The 25,277-nt window shown below is 41.9% G+C and overlaps 1 protein-coding gene across 1 annotated transcript in view; it reads right to left on the bottom strand.

The window, feature by feature from the left end:
* LOC307124501 (globoside alpha-1,3-N-acetylgalactosaminyltransferase 1-like) overlaps nucleotides 1-25,277 on the bottom strand; it is a 120,643-nt gene that overhangs the window by 58,086 nt on the left and 37,280 nt on the right. The window contains exon 4 of the mRNA XM_079813734.1: nucleotides 11,846-11,893. Coding sequence (XP_079669860.1) covers nucleotides 11,846-11,893 — 48 coding nt within the window. The remainder of the gene's footprint in view (nucleotides 1-11,845; nucleotides 11,894-25,277) is intronic.

The following is a 25,277-nucleotide window of genomic DNA, read 5'->3' as shown; positions in this document are numbered from 1 at the left end:
TAAACATTTTGTCACTGTTAAGTCAAATATCCAAATGTCCGTTTTATATATTATATTTACTGTCGCTGATCACGTTCCCCTCTAGTCCTCGTAGTTCTCAGTGTAATATGACCCGCGCGCTCTGTCTCAATGGCCTGAATCCACTTTTTTGTATTTAAAGGGTTAGTTCACCCAAAAATGAAAATTCTGTCAGTAATTACTCACCCTCATGTTGTTCCAACCATGTAAGACCTTCGTTCATCTTCGAAACATAATTTAGTATATTTTTGATGAAATCTGAAAGCGGTCTCACTCCTCCATAGGCTTTCAGAGGGAATGAAACTTGATGGCCCAGAATAGTAAGTAAAAACGTTTGAGCCTCTGACGAGAGTTCGCGGGAGTGCCACGACGCATGCGCGAGAACTGAGATTAACCCTACTCCGAAAGAGTGAGCAGCCAGTAACAAGTAGTAGTAGAAGAAGAACGCCGTAATCTCAGTTCTCGCGTATGCGTCGTGGCACTCCCGCGAACTCTCGTCAGAGGCTCAAATTGAACAACAATAATAGTGTGATAAAGTCGTTATTTTTGTTGTTTTTCCGCTCAAAAAGTATTTTCGTCGCATGATAAGACTTAATACAGAGCCACTGTAGTCATTTGGACTCCTTAAATGACGTTTTTACTTACTATTCTGGGCCATCAAGTTTCATTCCCTCTGAAAGCCTATGGAGGAGTGAGACAGCTCTCAGATTTCATCAAAAATATACTAAATTATGTTCCGAAGATGAACGAAGGTCTTACATGGTTGGAACAACATGAGGGTGAGTAATTACTGGCAGAATTTTAATTTTTGGGTGAACTAACCCTTTAAACGCTTGTTTTTTGGGTCAACAGCTTATAAAAACGTCTGGGTTTTTGCTTCTGGGTTTTGTTTAGCTTGTTTGCTGTACACCTTGTCACATATCAGCTTTTATACATTGTTCAGTTTTTTGTTATAAGTCCAAAATGACAAAAAGGCCGCTTCACGCAATGCAAAATCAATGGAGACGGTTTGATTGTTTTCCCCCCCGGTGGGCGTGGTCTTCAGATTATGACGCGTGTCGCTCTGTCTCTATTGCGGCTGCTGTGTGTCATGTGAGAAACGTGACGCGTCGCCATGGAAACGTTAAGGCGATGCGTTCTAAAATATTTAGCCAGAGAATATGATCATATTTCAAAATAAAGCTGAAGCTCGAAGCTGGTTTGTAGCATACCAAGAATACAGACGACTGCTGTTATTACTGTAACTGTTATTTAGAGTTATATTAGGCTTGTTGTAGTTGGGTTAGGTGGCTTAGGTTTTACTGTGAATTTGTAAATAAGTCAAAAATAATTTGTAAATAAGTAAATTGTGTTTTGTATTTATTTATATTCATACATTTAAAGGTCCCGTTTTTCGTGTTTTTTTGAAGCTTTGATTGTGTTTACAGTGTGCAATATAACATGTGTTCATGTTTCATGTGTAAAAAAACACAGTATTTTTCACACAATTTACTTATCTGTATACCGCTGTTTTCACGGTCCTCAAAACGGCCTGAGAATTTCCTCGTTCTATGAAGTCCCTCCTTCAGAAATACGTAACGAGTTCTGATTGTGCCAGCGGTTCCCGTGTTGTGATTCGACAGCAGCTTAGGGCACGTTGCCCGGGAAGGTCACGCCTCTTACCATAACGGGGAGATGAACGCGCTCAAACTACAGCCCCTGAAGGCCAAACAAAGGTGATTTGACTCCGGGATGAAAATAACAGCGTCTGAACGACATGGCGACAAACGCAACAGAACCGAATGCAACACTCCCTCTTCTCCACGAGGGAGAGCAACAAGACCACGCTCCCTTTTTCGCGTATTCTTGTGGGCGGAGGTTAGTCAACAAACTGTTCTACTGACGTAATTAAAGCAGGAAGTACCAGGATGTAGTCCAAACCGGCCGTTCGCTGTAGGCTTTGAAAGGAAACTTCTGTTAAATAAAATATCTTGCTTGGCATTGAACTTTGAGCTTTATAATTTTACAGGTATTATTTATGCTCTAACAGCAACATTACACACAAACAAAGTTTGAAAAATGGGATCACGAAGAACAGGACCTTTAAGTATACATTAAACTTTTAATAAATGGTAAAATTAATTTAAAAAAGCCATTTAATGTCATCCACCTCGTTTTGTGGCCTTTTTTTTTAAGTATCGGTTCAGGCACCGTTTAGGCACCGGTACCGTTTTAAAAGTATCAGTTTGGCACCGGAATCGAAAAAACCCCAAACGATACCAAACACTACACCAGTATGTGTGTTTTCATTTACAAATGTATAGGGTGCTATATATTTCATTTTATTTCAGCTAGTAATAATTAATAGGCAATAGGGGCCTGTATAATAATAATATTAAATATTAAATAAAAAAAACGCTATCAGTGAATGCATTTAAAATGCAGTGGTATAGAATGGATAAAATTGTTTTCTTGTAGGCCTATAGATTATTTTATGTTCACTGTATGTTATGTAATACCAGTGCTACTGTATGTTGTTGATCACGCAAACTGCCCATTCTAGGAAACATGCAGAATAAATCTATAATAGGTCACTATGAATACCACATTAACAGTCGCATACATTACTGTAAACCTTTATTATTGTATGATACATATGCCAAACTTACAACAGTTGAGGAAGATCCATGGGTGGTGTATTTAATTGTTTGTTATTTAGACAGTAGAAAAAAACAAGTTATCAGAGCCTATTATTTATCTAAAAAACATAGATAGGCCAATAATTGAATATGTGTGGTTCTCATCTATGGCTTTAATATTTCACAATTAATTTTTATAGAATTATGTTAAAAAAAAGTATATAATTACAGTGTGAACATGCATTCCTCTGGAGATGCCTGAATGTTTTGTTAAAGTTTTTGACTAGCTGTAGGCACATTATAGGCCTCCAGTTTAATATAGTATCTGCATTACTCTGCAATTTGAAGAACCAGTCAAGGTCCAGCACACTTCTGAATGGTGTCAGTTTTCATAATGCATTTTGGAATGGTAGCTGTCACGTTTTGAGTCTGCTTGTTCATGTTCAGTGTTTGTTTTTGATCTGTTTATCTGTTCTGTTCAGTGGCGGAGCCACAATGTTTTCATAGGGGTGGCCAGGCAGGGGCCAGCAACCAGCCTGGGGTGGCACCGAAATCTTCATTATGTCAACATAAAAAGGAGTTTGACTATAATGCACTGGACTGTTTTAGTGCCTATACAACACAAATGAATACAGCTAATTTGTACTTAATTGTAATTGAGATAGTATAGTGAATTAGATCATGGAATACTGAGTGAATTTGACAATTTTTGCGTGTTATTCCTCACCTCCAGGCAAGGGGCTTGCATTATAGCTAAAGTTCGACTTGCTCAGTCTGTCATATCTGTTTCTGTGTCCTGTTTCTTGTGGCTATTTTGTAGTTCTTTGTAGTCTTTCTTGTTGATTAGTTTCCCCGGGTGTCTTCCATTTACCCTTGTTATCTTGTTATGCTTGTCTTCCCTGTGTGTATATTTAGCCCTTGTTTTCTCTGGTTCTCTGTAGGTCATTGTTTCATGTCATGCAGGTGTTCCCTGTTCCCTTTTTCAAAGTTATTTTGTTCCTGATTTATGTTTGATTGTTTATTTTCATTCAAATTTCCCTCTGCATTTGGATCCTGTATCTCTGCCTGCCATCTTGGTTTTTCCCTTGTGTTCCGTGACAGAATGACCGGCCCATTATGGATCCAGCGGGGGGATTAACACGTTTCCATCAGGGTGAGCTCCGCACAGAGGACAATGTACTGGAGTTCATCAGGATGGCTCGCCTGACTAAAATGAGCAAGACTTGCCTGATGATCTTTTTTCGTAGGGGTTTGGCAGAGCCACTCGGTTTGTGCATGCCTCTATGGGGCCCTGAAGGGACGTTGGAGTCCTACGCGGTCTTTGCACTACAGCTGAGCGGTTCAGTATTGGTGGCAGGGGTCGATTCAGCAGCCACCACGCCAGAGTTCCCAGCCGTCAGGGTCACCAGGTCAGAGATCCCAGTAGCCATGATCTTGGAAAAAGAGGACTTTAGGGCAGCCCAGAGGTACGTGAGACTCAGGGACATCATTAGGCCTATTTTAAGGGGGCTGAAGCTACCCCAAAATGTCCCTAAGCCCCCCTAAATGGTAATAAGAACAACAATAACAATTTGATTGATCAATAACCGTATCCTCATTCATATTTAGACGCAACAAATGATACATATCCAGCTACAAAAAAAATAGCCGAAAAGTCGGAAGTTGGACAGAAGTACAAAGAGTCGTTGTGCTATCAAGATGATGCACCGCGTCTCGTTGTATTGGTGTGAACTGTGGCAGCTTTCAGAGCGTTGCTGACCGAAGCGCTACTGCAAGTAACTGGAAGATTCATCTAGTCTCGTCGTTACCAAGGTTATAAACTAAAAAACGAAAACTAGGTGGGTTGTCGTTAACTGAAATAAAAATAAAAACAAGGCATTACAAAAAAAACGATAACTAACCAAAACTGTAGTGTGTGTTTGGCAAAACTAAAATAAAATGATAGATTAAATGTCCTTAGTTTTCGTCTGAAATCTCCTTTGTAAAAAGCTATACAATGCATAAATAGTCCATGAGCTCACAAAAATAGTTCAATGACAACTACTAAATATTTTGTTTGTATCTTAGAGTTCTGAATAAATACGAGTCCCAGTCACGCCGACCCTGTCGTCTTCCTCCGTATTCTACGAACGTTGTAACATGTGGAACCCCTCTCAAATCTGTTTACTACGTTTTTTTTACCATTACAGCTGTCTTTCTTTTCCTATCACATGAAAGGCTGCAGTGTAGAGCTGCAACTAACGATTATTTTTTCTGTCGACTAATCTAACGATTATTTTTCGATTAGTCGACTAATCTAACGATTATTTTTCCGGATTAATCTTATGATTCTTTTTTACTGATTATTGTATTTCAAAGAGGGTCGTGAATTTGTATATTATTTTAATATGAAATCAATGAATGATGACAATATTAATTGTATTTCAGGAAGGGTAGTGTACATAGTATGCCATTTTATAATGAAATATATGAACACAAGAAGCTTTTTAAACATAATATATAATGATACTATTCATCATAAAATGAGTAGGCCTAATTAGGAAAAGTTGTTTACTATAGTAGTTGAGTATGATGTACTTGTTGATTTGTGTCAATAGTAAACGAAAATACACTTGTATTTATCTGCAAAAGGTTCACATACAGGAGCTTTCAGCATAGTTTTAATATAGTATAACTAGTCGTCTATTTTGAAGATACATGTGCATAAACAACGACTAAAGCTGCCAGAAGTTTTTGCCCAAACTTCAAAGACACATTTAAATGATTAAAGCTAGAGGCATATCTTAACTTTAATGTTACTTTAATCATGCAAACTACCTATACAGGATGTTATTATGCATATGTGTTTGGGACAGAGGGGAACCAGGTCGCATTAACAGGAGATATATGCAGCCCATAATAAATAAAAGCACGAGACGTACTGGGGTCGGAGAAGAACCCCGGAAAATGTGACCGTCTGTCCACGGTTCAGCTGCGCGAGAGAACCATGGAGAGAACACTGGCAGCAGGGTTGCCAGGTTTTCACAACAAAACCCACCCATTCGTTACTCAAAACTAGCCCAAAACAAGCCCAATCGCGTTTCGGGGAGGTTCTCCGGTAAACATCACGTTCGGGGGGTTAAATATGTGTGTTTTTTTTGCAGGGCTGCCTGCTAAAATTCTCATTCCCGGGGCTAAATATCACATAGTTGGGATCGCTTCAACCCGCGGACATGAGACACAGCCCGCGGCAACAGTGTAGAAGTAGCCCAATCCACGCGCACAGCTCCTGCTCTGCCACCGCGCGCACCGCGCAGTGTGAAACCGGCGTTACAGAGCGAACAAAGCACAGTTTTTTCGGCATCTGTTTAAAGTACTCCCACACTTTTGAATGTCGCGGTCTGGCTTTATATGATAAATGATCATTTTCACTATGCCCGGGAGCAGAAGCCGCCATTATTCTAGATCTTCTGTTCCATTCTAGAACGTAAATAATGTGCCGCCGACGCGTCTACGCATTTCACAGCCCTGTTGCAGTGACGAGCATTGAGTACACAGGCAGTCTGTTGATCGCGTGAATGCAGTGATCTCTTCATTGCAACGCTATTTCTCCCACGAAATGCTTTCACCACAACTAGCAGCAAACGACATCAATATGAATACAGTAAGAGCTTTGTTGTGCAGCATAACAGCGTCATTCGTTATAACGGCAGTTTGGACAAGTGTGCAGGTACGCGATTGACAGCTCCGAACATTATAAAGAGAGCGTTCTTTGATTGCTAATCTAGCATCTAATCACAATTTAAATTACAGATTTGTTTCATGCTACTAAGAGAAACAATGTGAAGTTGATTGTTTAGTCACTGGCATGATTCACAGATGCATGAACGATTTAGAAAGAAAGTAAACGATTTAGAAAGAAAGTCTGTGTGAACTTGAATAATTAGCTACACATCAGAAATCACAGATCAGGCATTAATGAACACTGTTACGCACAGTTTGTGGCTGTTGAATCCATATTGTAAAAGCCTGTGCTGACATTGCGAGTAAAATAAACAATCCATTTCCTCCAAATTCTCTGGCCAGGCAAATCAGAGGAAGGGGAGGTAACCGTTCCCCGTATGACGACAAACAGGGAAGATTCCAGATCGGCTCGTCTGAGCTTTCATTTTCTCAAAGGCATGAGCAGGACACCCAGAACTTGGTTTACACCTATCAAAATTTCTAGCCACTTGGGGACCATATACAGGCTAGGGGAACTTATATTAATGTTAAAAAAAAACTCTTCATGCCATGGGACCTTTAAAGAAAGGCTTTCAACAAAACAAAACTTAATGAAGTGGTCAAAATAATTTCTGACCCATTCCATGTCTTCCGACATGTTGCACATCTTATGTGTCCTGTTCACTTTTCATAATCAACATGGATGAAGATAAAAAATAACATTATAATATTTAAACATATGAAACTAAATAAGTTTGTTAATGGCTACAACAAGTATAGTACAGTACAGAAAAATTTAATGTCGGAGCATAGTTGTACCGGTGAGTGGTTCATGTGTGGCGCTTGGGCTGTGAGCAATTGATTGGAGCATGATGGCATAGAGGAATATTGAGCTGAACATCACACCGTGTCCTAACTAGACACGATGCGATAAGATTTCAGCCTGTCCACACCAGACGCGAAGTGACTACGAGATGCGACAAAATCACAGCCAATCAGAACAGAGTGTGGGCGGGCTCTCGCGGCAAGTGTAGGCTATGGCACCAGAGATTAATCTTGACGGCACTTGCAAGGAAATGGATAAGTACAAAATCAAATTCACAAATATTACACCAATTAAACATTACTAAAAATACATAATTGAATAAGTTACTAAAACAATCTGTCATAAAATATACTTGTTTGTTCACAGTTTGAACGTTCTTGTTTCCATTTGTTTAATCCTCAAGATCTGTTGCTTTTAGGAAGACTATGTTACAAAGCTGGGAGCACTAAATTATATTCAAAGTTACTTTACACGCTTTTAACATTAAATAAAGCACATAAACATTACCTGAGATTACCATTGCCATGTTTTGTGTTGTTGTTCCAGCAGCGAGACGACGCAGAAATATAATAAGGCAATAAGCCCCAAGAAGCTGTGGTTTACAGTGAATTTATAACAGCTTCACAGGGCTTATTGCTTTTATAAAACAGTTATTCCATAAATGTAGCAATGTTAAAAATAAAAATGCAAATAAACTGTAATTATATTATTAAATATATTATTCTTCTGCCAAACAATGTAGTTCATCAGAAACAGTTGCGGTTGCAACTAAGTGGTTGTCAAACAACACAGAAACAAAGACTCAGTGGAAAGCATGCTTTAAGACTTGTTTAATTTTATAGATCAGCATTTGCCTATTTGTTTTTTTAAAATGCAATTGTTTAAGAATGGATCACATATGTTTAAGATTTGGGTGTTTATTTTCATAGATCAATATTTGCCTCTTTCTTTTTACATTTATATTGTGCATTTATATTGATATAATATGTTTGGAAGCATGCTTAAGGATTTGAGGGTTTGTTAACATATATCTGAATATTGCCATTCATTGTGCAAATACAGGGAGTGCAGAATTATTAGGCACGTTGATTTTCTGATCATATTTTTTTTCCAGGCACATTTGACCAATTCCAAACCACAGTAATCCTAATAACTACTATTGATTTAGTATTTAATAATGTATAAGTTATATATAATTGTTCATGAAGGCTGGAAATGAAAATCACCTTATATTCAGGTGTGCAGAATTATTAGGCATGTTTTCTTTTACAGATAAATTGAGCCAAAAAAGAGATTTAACTCAGACTGAAAAGTCAAAAAGTATTAAATGCCCATGAGAAGGATGCAATACTAATGCAATACTAGACATTGCAGTTAAGGCTTGACCATTGGACAGTGAAATGCTCGTTGGGTCAGCAGGGTCAGACAAAAACATGTGGCGGAGAAAAGACACCTGTTAACTGCAAAAGAATTAAGAATTAAGGTGAAGAATTAAGGGTGAAACCATCAAGAACCCTTTAGTCTCCAGCGCCACCATTTTCCAAAGCTGCAACCTACCTGGAGTCTCCAGAAGTGCAAGGTGTCAGGATCTCAGAGACTTCAGTTAGGTAAAGAATCCTAAAAAATGACCCCCACTAGATAAGAATCATAAGCTGAAGTGTTGTAAAATACATGAAGAAGGTTTTTTTATAGGCTTTATGGACAGATAGGTTGAGAGTGACTCTTGAAGGACCAGCACCACATCCTCTAGTACCACTGTTTGAAGAATTCATCTTCCAGAATCTGGCAGTACGTTTTGGGAGTTCATTTTAGTCCATCCTGAAGTCCGTTTTGCAGAGATGGACTAAAAATGAATTCTTCAAACAGTGGTACTAGAGGATGTGGTGCTGGTCCTTCAAGAGTCATTCTCAACCTATAAAACCTATAAAGCCTATAAAAAAGCAGGCTTCATGTATTTTACAACACTTCAGCTTATGATTCTTATCTAGGATCTTTTTAGGATTCTTTACCTAACTGAAGTCTCTGAGATCCTGACACCTTGCACTTCTGGAGACTCCAGGTAGGTTGCAGCTTTGGAAAATGGTGGCGCTGGAGACTAAAGGGTTCCTGATGGTTTCACCCTTAATTCTTCACCTTAATTCTTAATTCTTTTGCAGTTAACAGGTGTCTTTTCTCCGCCACATGTTTTTGTCTGACCCTGCTGACCCAACGAGCATTTCACTGTCCAATGGTCACGCCTTAACTGCAATGTCTAGTATTGCATTAGTATTGCATCCTTCTCATGGGCATTTAATACTTTTTGACTTTTCAGTCTGAGTTAAATCTCTTTTTTGGCTCAATTTATCTGTAAAAGAAAACATGCCTAATAATTCTGCACACCTGAATATAAGGTGATTTTCATTTCCAACCTTCATGAACAATTATATATAACTTATACATTATTAAATACTAAATCAATAGTAGTTATTAGGATTACTGTGGTTTGGAATTGGTCAAATGTGCCTGGAAAAAAAATATGATCAGAAAATCAACGTGCCTAATAATTCTGCACTCCCTGTATGAGGAGTTTCAGATTCTGTACAGGTACGCTTTATTTGAGGTGTTAGAGGCAATGATGTTGTTCCAGCATCTTCTGTTGTTGTAGTTTGGGCACCAGTAAGATTGCAGGGACGATTCACATTTATACCCCGTCACTGATATAATTTCCCTTGCCTCTAGGCCAGCATCGGAGAGTTTTTGTACAGTCGTGCTTCGTCTCAGTGGCAACATAGACACTCAGTGCTGCAGCGATACTTATGTAATGCGGTCAGCTGTATGTTTTTGGTAATTTTACAACGGCTTCAAACTCGGCTCAACCAATCAGAATCAAGGGCCTGAAGTGAACTATCTGTTTTATAAAATCAAGCAAATGCTTGTGAATCATCGTGTGCCTCTGTCGTGGCTGGTTAGGACAAAAACTCGAATTAACATGGAAAAGATACCTTTTATCTCATGTTGCGCTTCGCTCACATGCTCTGGTAAGGTATGTTTTTTGCATTCATTTTTATTTCCTGTCGCTGTGCAGGCTCTTTTATTGTATATGACAGTGTAAACAGCTCAATAACCCTTTTATTTAAGCAGTATCAATAATGTCAAAAATGTGATGTGCAGTCAAAGTCCTGGTGTGTTGTTTAAACGAGTGTTCTTCTCACTGATATGCTTGTTGTGCTTCGTGGAGTTTTGCCGTGACTCAATATTGTTTCTTGATCAAATTTGGTTCCCACATTAAATAAATAAAAAAACACACAGCACCCCCAACCTAAAACATCTTCCCGCGCCCCTGTGCACACCCAGACATATTGGGCGGCTACTTTCGGCTCTGTGACAGACTTGGCCTCATGCTCGGGCTCCGTTGTGGGCATTGCCATTGACTCAGGGTCCATGGTGGGCATCAGTGCAGTCTCCAGCTCTGCGGTGGGCTCGGGTTCCTTTCCTGCTGTGGGCGACTGCTCTGATTCTGCAGTGGCCGTTAACGCTGGCATCAGCTGAGGGTAGGCAAACTGCAGACATCGGAGGATTGCCTCTATCAGGGTTCCCTCCAGGTTATGTCAGGTAGGTCCACGGGGGAATAAAGATTGGCTCCAGTCCAATACAGAGATTTTAAGGTCTGATTATTTATTTTCATACTTAATTAATGATCAATTTATAATTTCTAAATTAAGTACTACATTATTTACAAACCAGTTCAGTAGAAGTTGTCAGTGGTTCATAAGATAATTTAGAAAGTGTAAGTAAATGATTAATAAACTATCTGGAATCTCCTTTGTAAAAAGCTATACAATGCATAAATAGTCCTCACTTTAGATGAGCTCACAAAAATAGTTCAATGACAACTACTAAATATTTTATAACTACCAGAATTAATTATGAATTACAGTAGGAATACATGTTAATAAAGCATTCATTAACACAATGACTATCTATGTTTAAATAATAAAATGTATAAATGTACATTCATTAATCATTTACTTACACTTTCTAAATGATCCATGAACCACTAACAACTTCCAATTAACTGGTTTGTAAATAATGTAATACTTAATTTAGAAATTGATCATTAAGTATGAAAATACAATTATTAAACACATTATAGATGAGCTTATAAATGAAGAATAAAGCATTTATAGCTGTATTTATAAACTGTTAATTAAACTATTAATGCTTTATAAATTATGAATTAACTATTTACTAATGCTTTAGCGTGCAGTTATTATAAAGTGTTCCCTAATTTCTTAATTCTGCACTTTTTTGTAATTAAAAATAAAATATGAATTTATAAAGATATCAATTTATGATAATCCCAGTTTGCTATGGACACGCAGCTTTGTTTACGCATTAAATTCATGGCCACGAAAAATAGATGTCGTTCCCTCAACATAAGAAGGCATGGCCAGGAAAAAAATATTTTGTTCCCTCAACATAGGATCGCGAGGCCATGACTTCACATTATGTCGCCACAACATAAGGATGTCTTTACCTTGACATAAATAAAGTTCAACAACTGCCATAACATAAAATACAGAAATGTCTGAGTTGAGTGGATTGTATTTTCTGGGCTGTGAATAAAATTCTGGTTCCAACAACTCAACAAACAAGTCACAATAAATTAGAGCAAAACTGTAGAAGGAAGTGTTGTACTCACCCTTGTGGTGATTGCATCTGAGAAATTCCCTGGTGCTCTTTTGGTATGCTAAGAAATAGGAGACACAATCAGTGAATACTTGTGTTCTGTAATATCATAACTTCTTCATCTTAGCAAGCAATAATTGACACCTGAATTCACAACAATTCCTATTGTGTTTGTGTGTTTCTATTAGCATGTATGCATATGTGTGCAGGCATACTACACAGTCTAGAGGGCTGCATGGGGATTATGTCCAAATAATCCCATGGGACCCAACATAAATCTTGCGGGACTGGTTAGTTTTACCTTTGCTGTGGGTGGGAATGGGCGGTTAATACAGTGTGGGTCCCGCGGCCCCCCAGTCCTGCGATTTGCCGCGTAACAAGAAAGTCAACAAATCAAGTTCACTGCAGTCGATCAGTAACGTTCTCTTCCTCTATAGCATATTTGTGAGGTTTTTGTTTCCCATTTATTTTATTTTATTTATATTTAATTTGTTTAATATTTATCTATTTTATAAGCAATTCAATTAAATGTTGTGACTTGTTAGGTTACCAGAGTTTAATTGGTTAGATGTGAGTGTTTGTTACACATATGTTTCAATATGTTTTTAGGCTCCACTAATTGTGCATTTTTGTTTTTACAGTTGATAAAAATGCTGAGTTCACACCAAGGGCCCTATTTTAACGATCTGAAACGCAAGTGTCAAAGCGCGAAGCGCAAGTAACTTTGTGGGCGGGTCTCGGCGCTGTTGCTATTTTCCCGGCGGGATAAATGGCTCTTGCGCCCGGCCCAAATCTAAAATGGGTTGGTCTGAAGTAGCTTCATTATTCATAGGTGTGGTTTGGGCGTAACGTGAATAAACCAGGTGCGCAAGTTCCATTAAGGATTGCTATTATTATGGCGTATTTACCAGGCGCACGCCAGGAGCGGTTCACAGCCGAGGAGACTGATGTGCTTGTAAGAGCAGTGAAAGACAGAGAAGTTGTGGAGAAACCCACCCAAAATAGCGTCGGTTAAACAGGCGTGGGAGGAAATAGCCACAATTGTTTCATCAGCTGGCATCCCCAGGACGTCGCACCAGGGGAAAGTCCAAGCTTGCCAGCATCAATCGGGCATGCCGTGTAACGGGAGGTGGATCTGCCTCTACTCAGGACCTGACGCCAGCAGAGGACATCGCTGCGTCCACCCTCACCGATTTTTTTTCCTGGTTCTTGACGGACAAACCAATTTGTTAGATGTCCTTATATACATATATGTCTTGCCAGAAGTTGCCACTATTGGGCAAACAGGTCTCCTTAATTATTAGACTACAATTAGCCTGAATAATTTGTAAGCTAGATTTATGCCTATTTTTTCACATCTTCGTGGCACACCACAATGATTTCCGTCATCTCATGTGTTAATATTTTTTAGTGTAACAATTTATGATTTGCAAAAATAACTGTTGCATCTGTGTAGATTACATGAGCAAAGTGTATGCGCGTTGTGCACGCTATACATTATGGTCAAGCATGCGCCCTTAAAATAGCATAATGAACAACGCGCAACGCGCCACTGACTTTAGACTAGGTTTATTCTGGTCAGTGGCGCAATTGTTTAATGGAACAGCAAAATAGAACCAGGGATTGTTTGCGCCGGAACACGCCTCCTTTTTTGCGCTGAACCGCCCAGGTAGCGCAAGTTCATTCACTAGTTTAGCGACGTGCTTCTGTGGAGGGAAAAGCGCGCTTTGGGCGGGTGCAAAATAGGAATGACACATGCGTCGGTGTACAAAGTCAATTGCGCTGGGTGCAAGATAGGGCCCCAAATGCGAATAGAGCGTCAAATTCGCGTCTATCTTGTCTAGTTGGACGCTTGAACATTTTGAATCCATTCACACATCCACAGCGAATTGGACGCGTGTATAAATCGAGCGTTTGAAGAGGAATAGATGTGCGGTCAAGGCGCTCCAGGAGCTGCGCCTGGATGACAGCTCGCTCTCACTCCTGTATGTATATTTTAGGCAACAATAAAAAGAAATATGTCATAAAACACCACTCTGCCTCTTTTCATTTTCATTTAAAAATATGAATAGACACACAAATGTGGTTCAGGCAACGTATACCTGGATCATCTTCATTGCATGTATATTTATAACAAACAAAATATAAAACACAACCACGCCTCTTTTTGTTTGCATTTAAAAACAAATATTAAATGCATTAATATGTGGTTCAGACAATAAGTGTGCATATATATGATTATCACTGTAATACAATTAAAAATGACATAAAACACAACCTAGTTTCTTTTTGTTAAATGTCAGTTTATGTGTGATCAATAGCCATTATAAAAGTATAAGTAAAATGTATAAGAAGCTATACAATAAATAAAGCAAACAATTCAGTCAAACAAAGTCAGCGCTAGGCTACAACGGTAAAGTTAAATAGCCTAAAAAAACGAAGTTAGGAAACTCCACTTTGTCCTCAGTCAAAACGATTTGGCAAGTAACAAATTATAAATTCATGAGACCAAAGATCGCCCGTTAGATCTACACAAGATTAATTATATCTCATGTTTAACCACTACAGAGACATCAGAGCCAGCGGCAAACACCAGAAGGACTAGCCGAGGTAAGGCTGCTCTCGCCGGGGTTAACGAGCGCTGAGTGCCCGCTGATCGACTGGGCCCTAGTCCACACGTACACGGGTATTTTTATAACCAGAGTTTTTCCTCCTCCGTTTAAGAAACAATCGCATCCACACAAGCACGGTTTAAAAAAAATCTCCGTCCACATGAAAACGCAAAACCGCGCTATGATTGGCTGCCTGATTTCCTCATGGGTCCCATCCACGGAGGGATGCTATGGGCTCAGTGAAACCCTTCTACAAGTTTACTTTGGACTCAGTGACAGGTAATTGTACACATGGGCAGGCCCAAGTGGACTGAAGCTTCACAAACTTGCCTTACTATGTTGTATTATTGCATTCTGGCGCTTCTGTTCTGCAATACAATGAGAACTGCGCATGTATCTGTATATGCTACATGTGATAAGCGCTATTAGCAGAGTTATTAAAAGCTACGTCCGCCATTGCATAGACTCGACTCATGTAACGTTAAACAAAAGCGATAACGGCGCACAAACTGACGTCAAACAAAGGAGAGAACGGCGCACATTTTGACTTAACAAGCCTAAATCTCCGGTTTCACCATCTACACGACAACGCTGTAACCGGAGTTTCTAAAAAACTTCACCCTGGCCAGAGTTTTCAAAAAAGTCCGGTTTCAGTAACCGGATACTGCGTTTGCGTGTGGACGAACAGCCAAACCGCATAGAAAAAGCTGCGGTTTTGAAAATACCCGTGTTTGTATGGAGAGGGCCTGGATCTCACAACTCCGAAAACGGCAGATAACATTTTCCAATAGGCGATCTCTTTATAAATTAACCACAGATTTGAGCTTTAAACAAGTACATTCCTGCCTGAAAAAGTCTTAAAATTTTTCATAGCATCTCTTTATAAATTAACCACAGATTTGAGCTTTAAACAAGTACATTCCTGCCTGAAAAAGTCTTAAAATTTTTCATAGCACCCATAGCATCCCTCCGTGGATGGGACCCATGAGGAAATCAGGCAGCCAATCATAGCGCGGTTTTGCGTTTTCATGTGGACGGAGATTTTTTTTAAACCGTGCTTGTGTGGATGCGATTGTTTCTTAAACGGAGGAGGAAAAACTCTGGTTATAAAAATACCCGTGTACGTGTGGACTAGGGCCCAGTCGATCAGCGGGCACTCAGCGCTCGTTAACCCCGGCGAGAGCAGCCTTACCTCGGCTAGTCCTTCTGGTGTTTGCCGCTGGCTCTGATTAGAGCCTTCCTATCGGAGCAGACCACACAACTCTTGGTCCAAGCTCTTGTTCTCTCCAGACTGGACTACTGTAATGCTCTTCTAGCAGGCCTTCCGGCATGCACTATCAAACCCTTGCAACTGATCCAGAATGCAGCGGCGAGGGTGATCTTTAACGAGCCGAAGAGAGCGCACGTCACGCCTCTCTTCATCAGACTCCACTGGCTACCAATAGCCGCTCGCATCAAATTCAAGGCACTGGTACTCGCCTTCAAAGCAACCACTGGCTCTGCACCAATTTACCTTAGCTCGCTTGTTCAGACATACACACCCTCCAGGAGTTTGCGTTCTACCAGTGAACGACGCCTTGTGGTGCCATACCAGAGAGGCATGAAATCACTGTCACGGACCTTTTCCTGGACTGCCCCCACCTGGTGGAATGACCTGCCTATCTCAATTCGAGCAGCCGAGTCTGTAGCCATTTTCAAAAAACATCTAAAGACGCATCTCTTCCAGCAGCACCTGACCAATCAAGAATAGCACTTAACATTCTATTCATTTTTCTGTCTGTCTAATTTATTTAAAAAAAAAAAAAAAAAAAAAAAAAAAATTCCTGTGTGTTCTGTGTTAGATTAACTGAGACTTGTTACAGCACTTGCATACTGTAGCCTCTGACTGTTGTAGTTGCTTCTATTGCTCTCATTTGTAAGTCGCTTTGGATAAAAGCGTCTGCTAAATGACTAAATGTAAATGTAAATGTAAATGTAAAATTACATTTTGTTACACAATAACAGTAGTATTTTTAAATTACGCTGGGTTTCTCATCCACTACTGACTTGCCATCACCACGTGACAGCAGCAAGCAGGCTCCTGATTGGTTAACGCGGCTCGAATTGACACCAAAGTTCAGATTTTTCAACTCAGGCGTCAGACGCGAATTCGCTTCAAACACGTGAATGCACAAAAAGCACCACTTGCGCATAACGTTGCAGAGCACTGGACGCGCGAATGAGGCGAAATCGCATCCGCCGCGCTAAACGCGTCTATCGCGCCACAGGACCTCCAGACGTGAGTCAACATGCCTTTCCATTGACTTAACATGGAAATCACTCGTTCCAGACGCTCTATTCGCGCTTGGTGTGAACGCAACATAATAAAAAGCTGTTTGACTGTGTTTGTCATTTGTGGGTACTTTATCTTATGGTCAGTTTAAGTACACACCGCAAAACAGAAGCTTGGCACCCCTTCCTGGGTGACATGAAACACACAATCAGTTTATCAGTTTTACACCACAAGGCAGCTCTGTGGACATAAGCATCTAGTGCTCTGACTGGGCAAAGCATATTTAATTTCTCCTGGTCTGACGTACTAAAGGGAGGAGGACAGAAGGCCTGCAACATGATAGATCTGTATGATGCGAGTAAGAGTCTTTGAGTCATATATATAATATGGCAGTGCACAGGGAACGATAGCAAGATAGCAAGACCCAGCTGTCAAGCTGACCTCCCAACCGAGAGAGATAGGGACAAGCTGGACAGTGAGGTGAGGGAAGGAGGGGGTCAATATCTTAATCCATTTAGTGGGTCTTTGGTAATTTGTCCGGACCATAATCAATCAATCCGTTCTGATCCTCAGCGTCAGTGGCGCGCGTCCGGTTCATGGAGTGTCTTTCGACATTTCATCCAACTTCATGGCCAGACCAGTCATACTGCGTAACAGTTCACTAGTCTGACCCCCGATGGTGCCCACTCTTCCCTGCGTCTCCACAGTCCGGGCTGAGATGTTACGGTACAGTTCCTTGATCTGTGTCACTCTCTGATCTAATACCTTCAGTTGGTCACACACATCCCTGAAGCACTCTTTAGTTTCCACAGACAGCGGCTGGGTGAATTTGCTGGCAGCTGTCTAACAAATTTTCCGATAGGTCAGGGCAATCCCAAGGCCGAGAAATAGGAACCCCGCCATCAAAATGCCAATTATGAATAAATCTTCCACATCCTCCACAGACAGGACTTCCAGGCACAGGACATGCCAGCTGTTCCAGGCGTCCCGCATGTGGCCCGCAGCGAAGGTCCCGTCCGGGCAGGTGGGATCACCCGGTGCACCCTTCTTTAGTGAGAAAATCTTGTCAATCGCGCTGAGTGACCAGTTAATTAATTCCATTTCAGTATTTTCAGGAGTCCAGCAAGCAGGGGGTCAAGAAAAAAAGACAAAAAAGATCAGCGCTAAAGCAGAGCGGGAGCAGATGGAAGGCACGTCTGCTCTGTATGAGATCAGGAAGTGGAATGGCGATGGAGACGGGCCATCTGGCTATATACTGTAAGCGGGCAATCTGCCATAGGATCTCAGATTAATTCTCCTTCAGCAACAATGATTATCTCTTTGCTGGACTTCGAGACAAATTGAAGAATCCCTCGCAGTGGATTGAGCTCACTCGGCACGCCGGCATCTGCAATCAAGTTGACAGGCCGACACTCTGGCAGCTGATTACAGAACTCTGCAACGAGCTGATTCGGCATCACCTACTGGCATCCAGCGATTTCTATGAGAAGCTAGCTTCCGATGCATCTCTGAGAATGACGCTCCTCCCCTGCTTCTGTCAGGTGAGTATACAGAGCTAATTTCTCATTTTGTTTCAAAATGCCAAACCTCTGAGCGCGTCACTTGCCGGCTGTGCCGGTAGTCTCGCCTGGGACTAAGTGAGCTCATACCGGTCTGTACCCTGCGTGTCTCACTCTTCCTGCAGCAAGGGATTTCCAGTGCTGCATGCGCTGTGAGGGCGAGTACTACACTGACAGTGCTCAGCTAAATACAGCACTGACAGCTCTATGACATGACATCCTCCCCAATAACTATCAAGTGGGACTCCTGGATTATATTTCTCTCTAAAGAGCATTATTTCACTGCCGTTTGTTGTAAAATGCCTACACATCGGCCTGTCACTCAAACCGATCCAACCCCTTGCCACATGGGCCCCCCTTGCCACACTGGCCGAGGCCTGGGAAGCCATCCCCGGAGTGTCAGAATGGTTTTGGGGATAATAAAATGAGGTTACTCACTTCAATTCGCTTGAAGACCCCCACGCTTCAGCGACGTGGTTTCCACCTCGGTAAGGAGCAACGAGGCTCTTGTCTTCCACACAGAGGCGATGAATTTACTGGCAAAAGGAGCCGTGGAGAAAGTCCTGCTAGCACAGAGCGAATCAGACCTTCACAGCTACTTTCTCATCCCCAAAAGGATGACGGCCTCAGATCCATCCTAGATATCAGACACCTGAATTGTTCCCTTATGAAACGGAACGTTCAGAATGATTACTTTGAAACAGATCCTCTCCCAAATGGGGACCACAGATGCACCAGAACGTGCTCTGAGAATACAACAGCTTGCAGCATCCTTCAGAACTGGAGCCTCTCACCACTCAGAACATTTCAGAGGGTGCTGGGCCTTATGGCCTCCGCCTCACCAGTACTTCAGCTGTGTCTAATGTGCATGCGCCCCCTTCAGTACTGACTAAAACCTCAGGTTCCAACCCATGCCAGGTGCCACAGACAACTTTATATCAAGGTGAACCAGGTCTGTGAACGGCCCTGGCCTCTTGGAGGAATCCTAATTGGTTCCAATCTGGTGTGGCCTTGGGAGCGGTTTCCAGAAGGAAGGTAGTCTTGACAGATGGAAGCATGGTTGGGGAGCTCTGTGCGAGGGCAAACCGAGGACAGCTCCTGGTCGGCCAAGGGAAGACAGCTGCACATCAGCTGCCTCAAAATGCTGGCAGTTCTTCGTGCCCTGCAGATATTCCTGCCAGATCTGAGGGGACACCACGTCTTGGTCCGTTCTAACAAAATTATGGTAGTGTCATATATGAGTCGCCAGGGCAGACTCACTGCAAAGTTCCTATTCAGGCTGGTGAAACGCATCCTGGAATGGGCACATCTCAACTTGCGCTCACTGAGAGCAGACATGCTCCTTCGGAACAAAGACTCCTCAGAGGAGTCGACGCAAAATCCTCAGATGGTTCAGAGAATTTGGGAAACCCTCAGGGAAGGCAGAGATAGACAATTCTCACTGCCCAACTTATTTCTCAAAGGACAAGGATGTGCTGAGCCACGACTAGCCCAGACTCCTCCTTTACGTCTTCCCCCCGATTGCACTGCAGGTCATCAGGCGAATCAGGGAGCACAAACACTCTGTCCTCCTAGTGGTCCCTCACTGGAAGAACCAAGTCTGGTTCCCATAGTTGATTCAGCTGCTCACGGCAGCCCCATGGCCCATCCCCCTGCAACGGGACCTTCTCTCGCAGGCGAACAGGACGATTTTTGGTCCCAAATCTGAGTTGTGGTTACTTCATCTCTGGCCTCTCAACGGCAGAGAGTGCTAAATACTATTTCTGAGGCTAGAGCCCCGTCCATGAGACTCCTCTATGCCCTTAAACGGTTAACCACACAGAGCTTACATTGAGCGCTCTGCCTCATTTATGCCGAGTTCAGACTGCACGATTTTCAAACTCATCGGATCGCTGCTCCTTTCACACTGCATGACTATCTGGGGTAGCATTCAGTTGCTGCTGTGTTCACAATGCACGATGGATCGGCAGGGGGTTTCACACTGCATGACTTTTCAAGAGGGAAGAATCACAGACAACTCAGTCCGGTGCGCAAACTACGTTTCACAAGCAAACGCACGTGAGATATGTCAAGGAAAAAACGCAAGATCACACATTCTCGCGCGAGACTGGAATTGTTATTACAAATGATAGACTGCAGAATGTTTGCAATCCAAATTGTCTGTGTGCTGATTTGCAGCGAAAAAGAAAAAAGGATGAAATGGTTGGGGAGACACAGGGAGCAAAGTTGGAGGTAAATAAATAATTTTGCAATGTGCTTCTGTTGCAGCTGGTCAAGCAAATGTTTGTACTTTGTTTCTGTTTTATATCATTTATATCTGGTTTTGTGTAATATGTTTTTACATGTGCTTTTACATTTTTGATTCATGCTTTTCATTTTTTGATCAGTGAACGCAAAATACTTAAAAACCAGATGACTAGCAACTTCCTATTACTAAATTCAGGTGGAAAAAAAGAAGAGGTTTTAATTATTGAACTAAAAACCTCTGAACCTAGAATACTGTCTCACTCTTAATGAATGTGTCACAGGGTGACGAATTGTGGCAGGGTGGAACTGGAAACGGTGCCTGTGTTTCCACGGGGAGCGCTTCCAGAGGGGGACTGAAGAGTTCCGGTACCGGGGTATGGAAAAATAATGGGAATTGTGATCAGGGCTGTGTTTGAAATCGCCCCATATACCCTTAAATAGGGCACTATTTATAACTATATATAACATCCATTTGTAGTGGTGTCTGAAACAATAGTGGACGTTTTTGAGTGCACTCATTCAATCCCACAATGCACCACAATAACGAGTGTACAGTAGATGTACGCGCTGGAGAATATGCTTATTCGATGCCCGATCGGTGTATGACAGCAAAGTCCCGCGAGAGCGTTTCGAGAGCAAACGAGAAACGACTCCTTATGCTCGCTCTCACTCCGTCTCAACCAGACGGTGTACTCTCAACGCACTGTGAGAGTCGCGCTCTGAACGAATTACCTTACCGCTGTCCGATTCGCCCTATGTAGGCCTACCCTCATTCTCCAAAAACGAGCCAACAAGCTTAAACTTAACCCTTTAGCTCTTTTGTGTGGCACTGAACTTACTTGCAAAGGGTAATGAATAATAAACTAATAAGCATTTAATTAAAAAAATAAAGACTTAATATTTTAATGTACAAATTTTATAGTATAATATATATATAGTATAGTATATATTTCATACTATATAGTAGGCTACTATTCATACTATATTGTATGGGCGTCAGAAGCAAAAAAATGTGGGTGGGTCCTTTAACAGAAACATTTTACTGGAGTAGATGCAATTTACAATAAATATATTTAAATATATCGGCTTGTTTAAACGTCTGGTTGAGGCAGACAAAACTACGGAAAACCTCAATTCTTACCAGCAGCAATAGGGTAGGGGTAAGATGCATGGCGTCAAGATTTGATGCAAATTGATCAGAGGTTCGAATTCGCCTTTTACCAAACTCGCTCTGATACTTTTTCTCATCACATATCAGATCGGAAAGGCATTTATTTTCAATGAAATATCGCGTTTAATCAGTGTTTATCAGGGTATGTAAACAGACGTGCTCAATTAGAGACGATAAAAGTGAGTGGGTCCATCATTGGTCTTAAAAAGTGTGTGGGTCGATGCCATCTCCTGGCAAAACGCGGGAATTCATTCAATGCACGGCGCGACTCTCACAGTGCATTATGGGTATTCTCTAGCCGTCGAGCATACATCGGTTGTAAACTCGTTATTGAGGTGTATTGTGGGATTGAATGAGTGCACTTAATAACGTCCACTATGGTTTCGGACACCACTAAATGGCTGTTCCCTCAAATAGTGCCCACAGCTGAATCAATCATCCATCCATCTTCTGAACCGCACTGGTCCAGCGCAATATCATGCATACAGGTATAAATTATCCTTTTTAAAATGATTATTATATTGTTTGATTAAGGTTACATGCTAGTTTCTGTGGCAGAGTTCAAGATAAATCTTTTCATTATTACTGGAGCTGCCAAACAGCAAGCACAAACTGCAAAAACGGCAGCCTTTCTGGCGCACTTAGGGCCCTTTCTTGCACCCAGCGCAATTGACTTTGTACACCGACGCATGTGTCATTCCTATTTTGCACCCGCGCAAAGCGCGCTTTTCCCTCCACAGAAGCACGTCGCTAAACCAGTGAATGAACTTGCGCTCCCTGGGCGGTTCAGCGCAAAAAAGGAGGCGTGTTCCGGCGCAAACAATCCCTGGTGCTATTTTGCTGTTCCATTAAACAATTGCGCCACTGACCAGAAAAAACCTAGTCTAAAGTCAGTGGCGCGTTGCGCGTTGTTCATTATGCTATTTTAAGGGCGCATGCTTGACCATAATGTATAGCGTGCACAACGCGCATACACTTTGCTCATGTAATCTACACAGATGCAACAGTTATTTTTGCAAATCATAAATTGTTACACTAAAAAAATATTAACACATGAGATGACGGAAATCATTGTGGTGTGCTACGAAGATGTGAAAAAATAGGCATAAATCTAGCTTACAAATGATTCAGGCTAATTGTAATAATTAAGGATAAGACCTGTTTGCCCAATAGTGGCAAGACATATATGTATATAAGGACATCTGACAAATTGGTTTGTCCGTCAAGAACCAGGACAAAAAAAATCGACTGAAAAACTGAAAAAACTGAAAGACTGAAAAAAAAAAAAAGACTGAAATCACCTTTACCATAATGTACAACATTACAACTTCACTTCTCTGTCTTTCACTGCTCTTACAAGAACATCAGTCTCCTCGGCTGTGAACCGCTCAGGTTCACAGCCTATAACCGCTAATAATAGCAATCCATAATGGAACTTGCGCACCTGCTTTTAAAGGGAATGTTGGATGACGCTCGGATTGGTTTATTCACGTTACGCCCAAACCACACCTATGAATAATGAAGCTACTTCAGACCAACCCATTTTAGATTTGCGCCGGGCGCAAGAGCCATTTATCCCGCCGGGAAAATAGCAACAGCGCCGAGACCCGCCCACAAAGTTACTAGCGCTTCGCGCTTTGACACTTGCGTTTCAGATCGTTTAAAATAGGGCCCTTAGTGTCCGAAATCACTAACTCGTTTTCGAAGTGGACTATATCAGTGGACTAATGTAGGGAATAGTGAATGAGGGTATAGGGGGCGATTTCGAACACAGCCCAGGTGTGTGAGTGGGAAGGACAGAGCGGTGATTGGGGAGCGGATTGCAGTAGGGGAGGATAAAAGGGCATTGGGACTGAGCTCAGGAGTCTTTTCTTTTTGTCGAATTGTGTGGAGGAACGAGAGCGAGCCGGGCCCAGCGAAGAGTAGGACGGGTGGAAGGAGAGAGTGAGAGACTGGAGTGAAGTTAGTACTTGGGGTGAGAAGAGGTGTCGAGCCCCAGGCAGAGGACGCAATCATTGTTGTTCGTATGAATTGTGTGGAATCGTATCCCGGCGGAAGGTGTTTGTAGAAGACTGTAATTGTATGGAGTGATTTGCGTGTCACAGCTGCTCTCATCGAATCTACGTCAGCGAGTGGTGGACGAGACCCTATGCCTGCGCCTTCCCTGTGAGTTGTGAGATTTGCAGTGCTTTTTGTGTATAGATGTGTTCACGTGCGGTTACTAGTGTGGGATGAAGTGAAACACGAGTGCGGGATTGAATTACTGATGGCATTAGTGGTTCTAGTGGAAAATACTCACCTTTCTCCCTGTTTGAATCCAGCTGTAGAGCAACGCTGAACGCTGTGAAAGCCCGCTGATGCAGTTGAAATCACTCACCTTTCTCTCTGTTTGAATCCAGCTGTAGAGCAACGCTGAACGCTGTGTAAGCCCGCTGATGCGGTTGAAAATACTCAACTTTCTCTCTGTTTTAATCCAGCTGTAGAGCAACGCTGAACGCTGTGTAAGCCCACTAATGCGGTTGAAAATACTCACCTTTCTCCCTGTTTAAATCCAGCTGTAGAGCAACGCTGAACGCTGTGTAAGCCCGCTGATGCGGTTGAAAATACTCACCTGTCTCTCTGTTTGAATCCAGCTGTAGAGCAACGCTGAACGCGGTGTAAGCCCGCTGATGCGGTTGAAAATACTCACCTCTCTCCCTGCCCGAGTCCAGTGAAGAGCCTGCTAAAGCTTGAAGAGCCTGTTAAAGCTGTGAGTAAAGAACCGCTAAAGCCGTGAAGTATCCATGTTCCTCCTCTCTGCCCGAGTCCAGTGAAGAGCCTGCTAAAGCTTGAGGAGCCTGTTAAAGCTGTGAGTAAAGAACCGCCAAAACCGTGAAGTGTATATATACCTTTTTCACTGTCTGAGTCTAGTACAGAACCTGCTAAAGCTGTGAAGTAAACGTCTTTCTCTGACTGAGTTTAGTAAAGAGCCTGCCAAAGCTGTGAAGTAAAACGTCTCCCCCTGCCAGAGCCCAGTGAAGAGCCAGCTAAAGCTGCGAAGTAGACGCCTCTTTCTGCTTGAGTCCAGTGACGAACCGTTAAAGCCGTAAACGAGTCTAGTGAAGAGCCTGCTAAAGCTGTGAGTAAAGAGCTGGTCAAGCCGTGAAGTATACATGTCTGTGTCTGGTAGAGAGCCTGCTAAAGCTGTGAAGTAAACGTCTCTCCCTGCCTGAGTCCAGCGAAGAGCCTGCTAAAGCTGTGAACTGAAAGCCGGCCCAAGCCGCGAAGTATACGTACTCTGCTCCCTTTCTGAGTCCAGTGAAGAGCCGGGGAAGACACCCCAGAAGGTCTCTTAAGGAGACATTTTTAATTTAAATAAAGAATTTTTATTAATGGCCCTTGTTGTCTCGACTATTTGTGTCCTACGGTGCAGCTCCTCACAGTGGTGTGTAAGTTAGGGGTGACGGCCGGTTATTTGGGTGGCCGCCACGACCCCTGTGACAGATGTTTTGTCAGGTCGTCGTCATCATTTGTAAAACCAAATTTTTCCATCCTAAAAATATCTCTAAATTATGACATATGCTCTCAATGTCAAATGCAAAAAA

The sequence above is a fragment of the Gobio gobio genome (assembly GCF_949357685.1).
Source record: "Gobio gobio genome assembly, chromosome: 4".
Taxonomy (NCBI): domain Eukaryota; kingdom Metazoa; phylum Chordata; class Actinopteri; order Cypriniformes; family Gobionidae; genus Gobio; species Gobio gobio.
The sequence above is the reverse complement of the archived record's forward strand: the minus strand, read 5'-3'. Positions and strand labels throughout refer to the sequence as shown.